The following is a 13505-nucleotide window of genomic DNA, read 5'->3' on the forward strand; positions in this document are numbered from 1 at the left end:
ACAAAGTAAGCCCTAAAGATGACTTCCATTGCCTCACATTGATGTGTTGGTGGATAACATGACGAGGCATGCTTTGTTATCATTTATGGACGGATTCTCGGGGTACAACCAAATAAGCATGCACCCAGAAGATTATGAGAAGATAGCCTTCACCACTCCATAGGGAACCAATTGTTACAAGGTGATGCCTTTTGGACTAAAGAACGCTGGGGCAACTTATCAGAGAGTAGCTACGACCATATTACCTGATATAATGAACAAAGACGTGGTGGTCTATGTGGATGATATGATAGTAAAGTCAAAAGACCGAGAAGGGCATATTCCCATGCTAAGGTGATTCTTTGAAAGAATCAAGAAGTATCAGCTAAAGTTGAATCCTCAAAAGTGTGTATTCGGGTCAACAACAAGAAAGTTGTTAGGTTTCTTGGTGAGTGAAAGAGGCATTGAGGTCAACCCTATCAAGATCAAGGCAATTCAGGATATGCCCACACCTCGGACTGAGAAGCAAATACGAGGATTTTTGGGTCACATTCAGTATATTAGCAGATTCATAGCTCAGTTGACTACCATCTGTGAACCAATTTTCAAACTGCCGAAGAAGGATCATCCCATGGAATGAAATGACCAATGCCAATAACCATTTAACAAAATCAAAGGATACCTCATGAACCCACCAGTATTGACACCACCGGTGGAAGGAGAGCCACTTCTCTTGCACTTATCCATGGGAGAATATTCCATGGGCTCTTTGCTAGCACAAAAAAAGATGAAAGAAGGGGCAGAGCATGCCATATACTACCATAGTAAGAAGTACCTGGAATATGAGACATGATACACATCTTTGGAAAGAACTTGTGCTGCATTGATTTGGGTGACAAAAAGGTTATGACACTACATGGTTTCCTATCCAGTGCACTTGATCTCAAGGATGGATCCCATCAAATACCTCTTCAAGAAACCAGCCCTAACAGGAAGGATGGCCCGTTGGTTACTTTCTCTATCAAAGTTTGACATCACCTACGTTACTCAGAAATCTATCAAGGGGTAGGACATAGTCGATCATTTGGCTGCCCACCCCACAGAAGATGGAAGATCCTTGGATGATGCCTTTCCCGATGAAGGAATCACAACTATAGAGGAAGAAGACACAGTTAATGAATGGTAATTATTCTTTGATGGAGCAGCTAATCGGAGGGGATGTGGTGCGGGAATATAGCTTGTCACTCCTGATGGCCTTTATTTTCCTTCATCATTCCGCCTCGATTTCTCCTGTATCAATAATATTGCTGAATATGAAGCTTGTGCTTTGGGGCTCGAAACTGCTTTGACTAATGGAGTGAAAGGGATCAAGGTTTATGGCGATTCATCCATTGTCATCTGTCAGATGCAAGGAAAATGGAAGACCCTAAATGAAAAGTTGAAGCCATATCAAGAACATCTGGAAGTGGTGGTTGGACACTTTGAGAAGATCTCGTTCGAATACTTCCAGAGAGATAACAATAGGTTTGTTGATGCCCTTGCAACCTTGGCTTCCATGGTAGAATGCAACCTTATGGCTGGGGTTCGACCATTCTTGGTGGAACAAAGAAGCAGGCCCATTTATCAGAATTCGGTGAACTCTCTCACTATGGATGGTCGGTCTTGGTTCGCTCACATTGTGGATTTCATCAAGGAAAGAAAGTACCTAGTTGAAGCAACTGACAGAGAAAAGAAATTTCTAAGCAGACATGCCATCCAATTTATTCTTCAAGAGGATTTGTTATACAAGAGATCCTATGATGGAATCCAGTTGTTGTGTCTGGATGAGGTGCAAGCCGTAACCATCATGGAGGAATTTCATCAAGGTCACATGAATGCTTAGATGTTATCTAAGAAGATCCTTAGGCTGGGATATTACTGGAACACAATGGAAGCAAATTATGTGAACTTTGTCAAGCAATGCCACAAGTGTTAGAAATTTTCTAACATCATACATATCCTACCAATAGAGTTGCATTCGATTAGCTCACCTTGGTCATTCTCCACTTGGGTCATCGATATCATTGGGAAGATCAACCCCAAAGTATCCAATGGTCACGAGTTCATCATGGTAGCCATTGATTATTTCACCAAGTAGGTAAAAGCTCAGTCCTATGCGGTCCTCATGTCTACTAACGTAGCCAAATTCATTTAAGAAAATATCATTTCCCGATATGGAGTACCTCAAGAATTGATATCGGACCAGGGATCCCATTTCTGGGGCAAGACCGATAAAATCTACACAAAGTTCGGTATCAGAAGGCATCGCTTTACCACTTACAGGCTACAGACCAATGGGGTAGTAGAAGCAGCAAAAATAAACATCAAAATTATCCTATAAAAAATGATAGAAACACATAAGGATTGGGCTGATAAGTTACCCCTTGCTTGATGGGCATATCGGACTTTGGTACGATCCTTAACAAAGGCAACCCCTTTCTCTTTGGTGTATGGGGTTGAAGTAGTTCTCCTCGTGGAAATCTTAGTACCATTCTTAAGGGTGCTTCTTGATAGTCAGCTACTTGAAGGAGAGTGGGTGAAGGCCAAACATGATGAGCTCAATTTTCTCGATGAAAGGCATATGAATGCCATAGATAATCTGAAGAAATATCAACTGAGAATGGCCAAGGCCTTTAACAAAAATGTGAAACGTGCCACATAGAGGAGGGTGAACTTGTTCTTCAAGAACAAAGAGCCTCAATTCATGACCCAAGAGGGAAATTTAGGCCCAACTAGAGTAGCCCTTTCACTGTCAAAGAGATTTTACCAAGCAAAGCTGCGAAACTCATAGACCACAACGACAAAGAAATACCCAGACTGGTCAACATGGATCAACTCAAGAAATATTATGTCTGAAAGGGTGAACATCCTGTACTACGTTAGACCTAATTCCTTTCGAGGGATATGTAGGAAACTTGACATGTGCAAGTGTGGTCTCAACCATCTAAAGGTAATAAATTGGTTCCTCGATTAATAATCAAAGTATCTCGAAAGATCATCATAGTTTGTGTCCCCCAAGAATCACCATGTGGCATGCAAGGCCATTAGGTATATGTCATTCCCCTATTGGTCCATCAATTCTTATCCAGGATTCCATCCCCTAAGAATCGCCATTTGGCATGCAAGGCCATTAGGTATCTGTTATTCACCTATGGTCGGTCAAACTCTTATCCAGGATTCCATCCCCTAAAAGAAAATCGCCACCCGACACTAGTTTATTAAGGTCAGTTTACTCCCCATCCTTGATTAGTAATAAAAAAAAAGAGCTTGATGTAACAGTGGTAAAGGCTTGTTTGAGTCATTAGCTAATGAGTAATGCTTTGATAAATCGTCATATCTCTTTTGTTTGTGATGGTTTCAGGAAAAGTCATGAGCTTGTTAGATGAGATGTTGAGGAAATGGACCTTAGACATGAACATGAGGGCAATAGGATTGTTAGAATCCATGAATGTGTCTTTTCTTAGTCGGATCGGGTGTGTGAAATTACATCACCAATTACTCCGGCAGGTGCCTCAACACTGGGATGCCAACCTACATGTATTTCGGTTTGGATTAGTAGAGATATTCCTAACTCTTGAAGAATTATGAGTTTGTATGTTATCTCCACTCAAAGGCAGGTTGTTCCAACAATCTTTGAAGAAAGATTACTCGGAGGAAATCTAGGACTTCTTCGGATAGAAAGATGAGGAAGTGAAGCAATTTATTAGATATGGGAAGATTGACATTTTGAAGGTGGCCCAGTTCTTCACCCAATATTTTCCAATGGGAGGAATCCTCAACAGAGATCATAGGATTCTTATTTACTTTGCATGAGAGCTCGCTATGTTCTCCAAACTCCTGGGCATGGAACACCACCCATTCTAGTTGATGTGGTAAAACAGTTGAAGAAACGAGGTGACATCATCCCTACGATTCTTGCAGAAACATTCAAGGGATTCGATGACATGAGCCATTGCCATAGATTCAGACTAGATCATAATCATGGGAGTCCTACTATTTTTTAAATTTGGCTTCTCAAGAAACTGAAGTTAACTAAGCCCTTAAAAGAAGGCCCGCTCGGAGCTCTTTGCTACCAGGATAAGAGGGAAGTTCTAAAATTCAACCTTATCACTGACTGGAAGAAGTACCTACAGGAAAGGACTGAGCCAGATATTACATGGAGATGCCCAAGAGGGCCACAAGAAGATTTTTTTTTGAAGACCCCTGGCTACAATCAAGTTGATGGGATTAACTCACACATCCTTTTATTTGCTTACGTAAATCAGCTAACAAAATGGGCTTGAGTTGATGGAACCAGAAGAGTTAGTGAACTTTCACCCACCTCAAGAGTTGTCTCCCCACCTTATTACTTACCTATCCTATCTATGGTAGGAAAATTGTTCCCCTTTCCATGTAATTCACTTGGTAATAGAATGAGGAAGTATTTGTGTTTCTTTGTTATCCTGATTATTCTAGTTATGACTTGAGTTGTGGAATTGATTATGCCTAAACATTGCAAACCACATACAAAAACTAAAGGAAAAGTTTCTCTTTATGTCAAAGATAGATTTCCATTCATAAAATGCCAAATTCATAAGATGCCAAAATAAAAGGGGGAGGGAAAAAGAAAAAGAAAAAATATACATGTGTTTACACTTGCAGGTACTACAGGAACAGGTCCCTAAGAATTAAAGTCATCATCTGAACCATACTCGGCATCACCCTCAAGGAATACCAGGGAATTCACAGATGCTAGTCTAGTCTGCTCTAGCCTCTGTGTCATATCTTGAATCAATGCATCCTGCTATGCAATTTTTTTCTCGTAGGAACTGACTTGGCTCTTCAAGGCGACAATCCTTCCATCCAAACGAATATAGGAAACGATCAAGAAGAAGAATAATGAAAGAAGAAGGGGAAAAAGAAAAAAAGGGGAAAGTTGGAAATACCTTAACAACCATCACCTCACACAAGCCATAATGCATCCTCCTGATCTCAGAATAGACCTCCAGAGACACCTGAGAAAGAGCATATCAGCCAAAGGAAGTCAAAAGTCAATTGAAAGATGATGAAATACTCACATAGTCATAAGGAATGGGCAGCCCAAGGGAAGCATCTACATCTGTTCTCCACTCCAGAAGATGAGGGAGGCTAGGATTGGCTACGTTGGGATAACACCAAGTTGGGAAGCCAGAAGGGGATATTGGCTATTCTAAGTGCTCCCCCCGCACTAGTAGAGGGTCTAGCTTGCAAAGGATCAATAGCACTGAGTAGAAGGATTTACACGTCGTGTTCTACCCTAAAAGAACATCAGTCAAGACTAAAGCAAAAAGAAGTTGAAGCATGAAGGAAATACTCAAGAAAGGGAAACATACCATTGGACCATTAGGACCAAGAGGGGTGCATATTGTCTCCTCCTCCAAGAAGGCCCTATAGTCCCTATCCCGATCGAGAAATGATTCATCCCATACTCCATCAGCCAACCTCTTAATCTTGTTCACCGGGATGATCTCTGGGCAATACATGGTAGGTGGAGGAAGAGAGGGAGAGTGACGTGACTTGATATCAAACCACTGGGGTATGACTCTCTCTCCCAGGTACCAGACATGGCCCCATATGCCTTAGAACAGGACCCGATTCTTAGATAAGTATCTAGCCAAGACAATTTTGTCAGGGTCTGGAAATATGAGAGACTAGAATGGTCTCCAAGTGACCTGCAAATCCAAGGAAAAGTAAGTACAACATAGGATAAAAGGAATTTTAATCTCGTTCAGAAGAGAACGAGCAGTAGTCCCCAGAGGATGGCGCCGGCCCCGAGTACCTGACTGTCTCCCCACCTTGTAGCTATGGGGAAGGAAAATACCTGAGGATCCCTCAGTCTGGGAACTGAAATCTCCAGTTGCTCAAAGCACCAAGGCTATTTTAAAAGATCAAAGTAAGGAAGTGCAATCCAAATGAATGAAAGGAAATAGGTACAAGAAGGAAAGTTACCTGGAGGATGTAACCGATTCCCTTGAGACCTCGGTCTCCATATGACAACAAGTCTAGGGTCCACAAGAGGTATGCATAGATGGCCCCACCCCAGTCCCAAGAATCTACCTCTTGAAGATCCTCGAAGAAGAACACCAGGCAAATGTCTACTCCCACTCGGAGGTCACTAAAAAGACACTGACCCATAGCAAACAATAAGAAAGAACGGATCACCTGGGCCATGTTGCCAAGGTTTACCCACAAGTCGGTTCTCCACCATCGTGCACTGATATCCCTAAGATGGATATGTGTCTGATTAGTCACAATGGTAAGACCTGTCAGGTCCGCAAACTCCCTGGCTGTCAGAGTCTCAGGACGGGTCATGGGTCTACCCCCAAATGGAACGCCCGTCGAGGCATAGAAGTATAGAGGTGTGATGGTAATCTCACCAACAGGAACATGAAATGAGTGAGTACTCGGCCACCACTTCTCCATCAAGGGCCCTACCAATGCCAGATTGAATTTTTGGGTCTCTATAAGGGCTAACCGGCATAGGCATGATGAATCAATCATCTCCTTCACTCGACGAGGAAGTATCATGTACCATGATCGAACCATGTTCGGATGGCTATATAGGGCCAAGGTAGGTGGTTCCCTCCCTTCATGCTAATGGAAATAAAGAATATATAAAAAAAAATGACATAAAAATAAAAGATAAAGAAAAAAGAGAACAAAACAAAAATAAAAGATGATCAAAATAATGAATGAAATGTAAAGACTTACCCAAGAACCCCATACGGAGTTACAGATGTGGTTCTGACTATTATGGAGAGTCTGTCTAGAGTACCAATCGGCCAAGCCCTCATCCCTTTGAGAAGAATTACCACAACCCTCCAGCTAGATTTCTCCACAAGTCTTTCTCTTTCTTTTTTCAGCCATATTTTTAAAATCACAAAAAACCCCAAGAAGTTTCCAAAATCCCACGAGAATGTCAAATTCTACAAATGACTCCTTCCTCAAGAACTATGAAGATTTTTAAGAGAAAGATGAAGAACTTCGAGGAAAACCTGAAGATCTTTGGAAAAAAATTGAAGAAACCTGGGAAGATGCAAAATAGTTCAGATCTTCAAGAAGATTTCAAAAACCTAAACTCACTCACCCACAAATCGTTCCCCACTTAGAAAAGTTAGAATGAGGAATAAACAAAGGAGGAGGGGACCATTTTACGTGTAAAAAATTCATTTTCCCAAAAAAAAAATTAAGATTCCAAATCAAGGCTCAAAGTTCAAAGTTCAAATTCCAAGATTCTAATTCAATAACCAAATTTCATGATGGCCCAATTTCATTGACCTGGCCCCAGGTGGCCCAATTTCATTGACCTGGCCCTAGGTAGCCCAATCTTATTGACCCGGGCCCAGGTGGCCGAATTTCATTGACCTGGCCCCAGGTGGTCCAATCTCATTGACCCGACCCCAGGTGGCCCACACTCATTGACCTGGCCCCAGATGGGCCAATCTCATTGAACCAGCCTAGGTGGCCCAATTTCATTGACCCAACCCCAGGTGGCCTGATTGCATTTACCCAGCCCTAGGTGGCCCAATCTCTTTGTATTGGCTCTGAGTGACCTGATCTCAGAGACCAAACTCTTTGAACTGGCACATGTAAAGCCCAGCTAAGGAAAATTCAAAGATCAAAGTACTAACATCTTTCGCAGGATTGGAATAGCAGCGAATTCCTTTCCTACAATCGTTAACCCAGGTAAGTCCTAAAACTCTAAAGTAGTTGACAGATATTATCTGTTGAATTTTTTAACTCCATCATTAATGAGCAAGATGACGGCAGTACATGCTTCGGGTGACAAAATGTAGACGTTCTTTTCTTTGCCCTTCGACCGTTGGCACAAGCCTCAGTCAAAAAGGGGCATTTTGTAGACACCCAATTTTGTCACCTTCCTCTGGCTATGATGAAATGCAGATCTTGGACGCGACTTCTGACTTCTAATCAACAGAGATGATGATTGACTAAGAAAATCGGAGACATTCTCCACCTGTCTGAAAACCCTGGAAACCCCTGTGCAGGAGAGAAGAGGGTCCAAATTTGACTTTTATATACAAAAGAATCTAGTCAAAATGACCGCATAGATGGGTAGTGCTCAGAAATATGATTCCGATGATATATGGCACTTCAAAATTGGACTGTCGGATCTCTCGCAATTGTCCCCAAAAAATTACATTTTCCCGTACATATGCCATGCACACTAAAAAGCCTGCTGGAAACTTGGAAAAATTCCCTACCAACCCAAATACCCTAACTTCATCCCCTATCTGAAAACCTTGGAAACCCCTGCACAGGAGAGAAGAGGGTCCAAATATGAATTTTTTTATATACAAAGGAATCTGGTCAAATTGACCATACAGATGGTTAGTGCTCAGAAATACGATTCCGATGATATATAGTATGTCAAAATCGAACCGTCGGATCTCCTGCATTTGTCACCAAAAAATTCTATGTTCGCATGTGACCTGCACACAAGCCAGCTAGCTAGCCGCCCTTACCTAGCTCTGCACATGCCCCTGCTAGCTGCTGCTGCACACCCCCACTGGCTGCTGCCAGTGCCCCTGCCTACTGCTACTGTGTGCACCCTACTGCACACCTCGCACATGCGCTGCCCAGCCCATGCACTGCTGCAGGCTAGCTTGTGCACATTGCCTGCCTCTCGTGCATCCGTGCCAGTCATACCCCATATATTTCAACCCAACCTTCTGTGCCATCGTCAGTGGTCGGGATTTGCGTTCTACTGGCCTAATGGGTGAATAAATTTCCTCTTCACCCATTTTCACGTATGCACTACCCCACTAGCGTACCTTACATCACAACCTCCTATTACTCTACAACCCACTTTTTACCCATTGGCTAAAAATTCTCTCTCCTCTCGTTTGTCCAAAAACCCACTTTTTACCCATTGGTTAAAAATTCTCTCTCCTCCCATTTGTCTAAAACCCCCTTTTCTAAATATTCTCTCTCCTCTCATTTATCCAAAAACCCTTTTTACCCATTCTCTCTCCTCCCTTTTGGCCCAAAAATCCTATAAATACTCCATCCTTTAGATTAGACAGACCAAGATCACAACCTTTAGGAAGGGAAGCTTTGTCCTCTCTCCTCTTCTCCTCCCCTTTCGAGTTTCTTCAGGTCTTCGAAACCATCTTGGTCAAGATCCAAAATTTTGTTCGGATCTTCGAAGTGTTCTTTGGGACTTTGAAGATCTTCAATCCAAGTTTGTAGTTCAATCAATTTTTTACAAAAATAGTATGTTTTTAGTGTCCCCCCTTTGAGTGTTCTTGACCTTTACCAGAAGTAGAAATCCCTCCCCCCTTGAGGTTCTTCGGGTCTACGAAGAGATCTTTGTTAAGATCCGGAGTTCTGCTTGGATCTTCAAAGCGTTCTTCAAGGCTTTGGGGATCTTGAATCCATTTTTAGGTCAATCCATTTATTCCCAAAAATAACAGTTCCTAGCAGAAGCTCTGTCCGAGTGCCTTTGGAATCTTTCTAGAAATAGCCATTCTTAATGGAAGCTCTGTCCGAGTGCCCTTGCAATCTTTCTAGAAATAGCCATTCCCAGCTGAAGCTCTACCAGAGTGCCACCTCAACCTAGTCCTCCCTTAGCCTATCCCTAGTGGAAGCTCTACCGGAGTGCCACCTCAGCCTAGCCCTCCCATAGCCTATCCCCATTGGAAGCTCTATCGGAGTGCCACCTCATCTGAAGCCTCGAAATAGCCTTCCCTAGCTAAAGCCCTGTCTGAATCCAAATTTGAAAATAGCCTTCCCTAGCCCAAGCTCTGTCTGAATCCAAATCTGAAAGTAACCGTTCCTAACCGAAACTCTACCATAATATCATCATAATCAAAATCTCTCAATAAAGGAAGTTGGAGGCCAAGACCATCTTTCCCAAAGCTAGGAGAATCTGAAAGATAGCTTGAACCAGTACTAATCAAGGGCCCACCCCTCTTGACCCAAAACAGGGGTTAAGTTCAAGTATAGTTTCTTAACCGAATTGTCATCATGTGGACTTTATATAGGCCTTGTTTTAGTGTACATAGTCATTTAAATTCAATCAATGTATATATGTGTGATAACTTAGCCATGCATGTGGAATAGGAATAATCGTGGAAAATGTTCATTTTTAAGCATCTAGTAGGAAGACTGGTTGAACCGGGTAGATTGGGTTCCTAACACCTTCCCAATTCTACAACTTAATATTTACCCTAAATCTCTAGACCAGACCAACTTTCGTGCCCTTTTCTCTGAAGTTGGGCCCACCCCCGGGTCCTAGGCCCATAATCCTAGGCGACAACTCTAAACCCTTTTGTATGATCCTGATCCCCATATTGGACCATCATCAAACACCCTTCTAGAATGACAAACTTTACACTTTTATGAAATAGACCTCCATGTATCTCCAAGAGGTGATACGGTGGTGTGGGGCCTAAAAGCTAAGCAGACATGATAAACCCTTCCCTCATGAAAGAGAAGGAGACGAGAGAGGATGGAATGGATGCAAGTCCCATTCCCCCCAGGGGTGGAGGGACATCTCATCGTTCTTCGGCCGCTACCCTCACAATTGGTGGCATGGCATGAAGACTAATGTAGCTTAACATGTGGTAAAGTGCATGAATTGTCAGCTGGTGAAAGCATTGAGACAGAGGCCACATGGGTTACTGCAACCTCTTCCTGCACTGGAGTGGAAATGGGAACTTGTTACCATAGATTTTGTGATAGGACTACCAAGGACCAGGAAAGGAAATGATACAGTTTGGGTAGTTGTTGATAGACTGACAAAAGTAGCTCATTTCATACCAATGAAGATATCTTACTCCATGGAGAAGCTAGCTCAGTTTTACATTGATAACATAGTGAGATATCATGGTGTGCCTGTTAGTATTATTTTGGACCGTGATTCCCGCTTCACTTCAAAAATTTTGGAAAGTATACAGAAACCAATGGGAACGAAACTGAAATTTAGCACAACATTTCATCCTCAGACAGATGGATAGATAGAGAGAACAATCTAGACCTTAGAAGATATGTTGAGGGCCTGTGCTATAGATATGAGCTATAGTTGGGATGAACATATACCATTAGTTGAGTTTGCATATAATAACAACTATCAATCAACTATTGGTATAACCTTTTGAAGCTTTGTATGGAAAGAAGTGTAGAACCCCATTATATTGGGCTGAAGTGGGAGAAAGAAAAATTTTGGGACCTAAGCTGGTACAAACTACTTGTGAAAAGGTGGATAAGATCAGGGAAAGAATCAGGGCAACTCAATCCAGACAAAAGAGTTATGCAGACAACCGAATGAAGCCTTTGGAGTTTGAGGTAGGTGAAAAGGTATTTTTGAAAATTTCACCAATCAAAGGCATTAAGAGATTTGGAAAGAGAGGTAAATTAAGTTCAAGGTAAATAGGACCCTTTGAGAGTCTGGATCGGGTTCGTAAGACAGCTTATAGATTAGCATTACCTCCAAAGTTAGACAGATTCCACAATGTGTTCCATGTCTCTATGTTGAAGAGGTACATTCCAGATCCTTCACATGTATTTCCTGTTGTGGAATCTTTGGAGTTGGATGATCATTTGAGTTATGAAGAGCAACCTGAAGGAATCTTTGATAGGAAGGAATAGCAACTTCGGAGTCAAACCATCCCATATGTGAAGATCAAGTAGAAGAACCATTCAGAGCAAGAAGCTTCCTGGGAAAGTGAAGATGAAGTAAAAGAGAAGTACCCAGAACTATTTGGTTTACAGATAACTCTTGCAAATTTCGAGGATGAAATTTTTTGTAAGGAGGGGGGAAATTGTAACACCCCAAATTTGAACTCTTTACATTGATTGTGAACAGGCAAGAGTAATAGGCTGGAGAGGCCAACACTAGCTTGGCTAGTAGTAGTGGAGTGCCAGGAAGGAAAGAATGACCCAACTTGTACCTATGCCTTCTACCAACAGTGTTGGAAGAAATAGCGAGAAAAGTGGACCAAAAGGTATTTATTAACCTTTCATAAAGGTTAGTAATAAAAAGGGACAAAATAGACTCTAAAAAGAGCAAATTTGGCTTAATAGGCTAGAGAGTTCTGGAAATGACTGGCCAACATGTTGACTAGACAGAATGGTCAGGTTTGACCGAATGGGCCCCATTCTTGGACCTATTTCTATGGGTCTGATGTGACTAAGAAGGATGAATAAAAAAATAGTGGAATTAAAAATTTTAAAGTAAAGATGGGTACCTATAAGTATTATGGTACCATATACATATATATATATATATCTGAATATATAATATTATATATCATAAGGTGATGGATATATTAAAATAAGTTAAACAAGAAAATTATGAAATTAGAAGTTGTAATTTAATATGGGAGTATAATGTATAAATCTGAAATTAGAAATCATATTGTATAAGTATTAAGGGTTTACTTATACATATGTTATAATTTATATTATATAATATATTAGTTAGTGGGTCACTAAGGGGTTATGTTAGTGGGCCACTAAGGGGTGTTACTGGGGCTATAAATTGCCTCCACCGACCATAGTAAGCCCATTTCTCACCTTCACAAATTCTGGACAGCAAGAAGAAGAAAGAAGAGAGAAGAAGAAGAAGAAGAAGAGAAGAGAAGAAGAGAATGGAAGAGAATGAGGTTAGGCTGGAGATTTCACTCCTTAAGCCTTTGATAGAGGGGTCAGTTGCAAGGTAAGTTCATCTCTTACTCATATTAATCTGTAATAGTAAGTAATTTCAAAAAATGAAAAGGGTATAAACCGATTCTATACATGGGAAGAGAGTTTTAAAATTGCAGCAAGATCTTTGCTATTTGGAGTCTAATTTCTTGGATTCTTTAGGGATTGATGAAATGCGTGAAGAGTGTATGAAAGAATTTCATTATTGGAGCCAAGACCATGGCCAATTGGAGACTATGATATGAGAATTCTTACTAAGTTCTTAAAACAGTAAAATTCCATGAGAAAGAAATGAAATTTCAATTTCATTTTACTGTTCTAACGACTAAGAACACATGCAAGGAGAAATTGATGGAAGATTTATGCATCCATTCTCTAATTGAGGTGTGATCATCAAATTTAAGGACTTGGGTACTGAAATCCCATTTTAATTTTACTGTTTAAAGGTTTTAAGACATAGAGTTTATTGTTAATGATTCTAATGGTGCATGCAAGTGATTTAGGTTTGATCATTCACATGCAAAGCAAGATTTATGATGAAATCTAAGCATGCAACCAAATTTTGATTTTATGTCACCTATATGCATGTAATCATTGGGAATTTAATATCATGTATCACTTAGATGCACTGGGTGAATATTAGCTTTATTTGATTTTAATTATCTACTGCGAAATTATTTTGATTCTGATTATGTGTAACATGAGAGATGTGGTGTTGTGGACTCTCCTAGAGTAGAATCCTGGGATAAGCAGGTTGACTAGGTACGATAAGGTATCCAGATCCAGCATGCCTTTGTCATATC

The 13505-nt window shown here is 41.1% G+C and overlaps 1 protein-coding gene across 1 annotated transcript; it reads right to left on the bottom strand.

The window, feature by feature from the left end:
• Positions 1-5687: 5687 nt before the first annotated feature.
• Positions 5688-6582, bottom strand: LOC122092247 (protein MAINTENANCE OF MERISTEMS-like). Its single transcript, XM_042662582.1, has 3 exons — positions 5986-6582; positions 5858-5911; positions 5688-5708 (listed from the first exon to the last, which is right to left on the bottom strand). Exons 1-3 carry the CDS (start codon positions 6580-6582, stop codon positions 5688-5690), a joined length of 672 nt encoding a protein of 223 aa, XP_042518516.1.
• Between the last annotated feature and the right edge of the window lie 6923 nt (positions 6583-13505).

The sequence above is a fragment of the Macadamia integrifolia genome, chromosome 10 (genome assembly GCF_013358625.1).
Source record: "Macadamia integrifolia cultivar HAES 741 chromosome 10, SCU_Mint_v3, whole genome shotgun sequence".
NCBI lineage: Eukaryota > Viridiplantae > Streptophyta > Magnoliopsida > Proteales > Proteaceae > Macadamia > Macadamia integrifolia.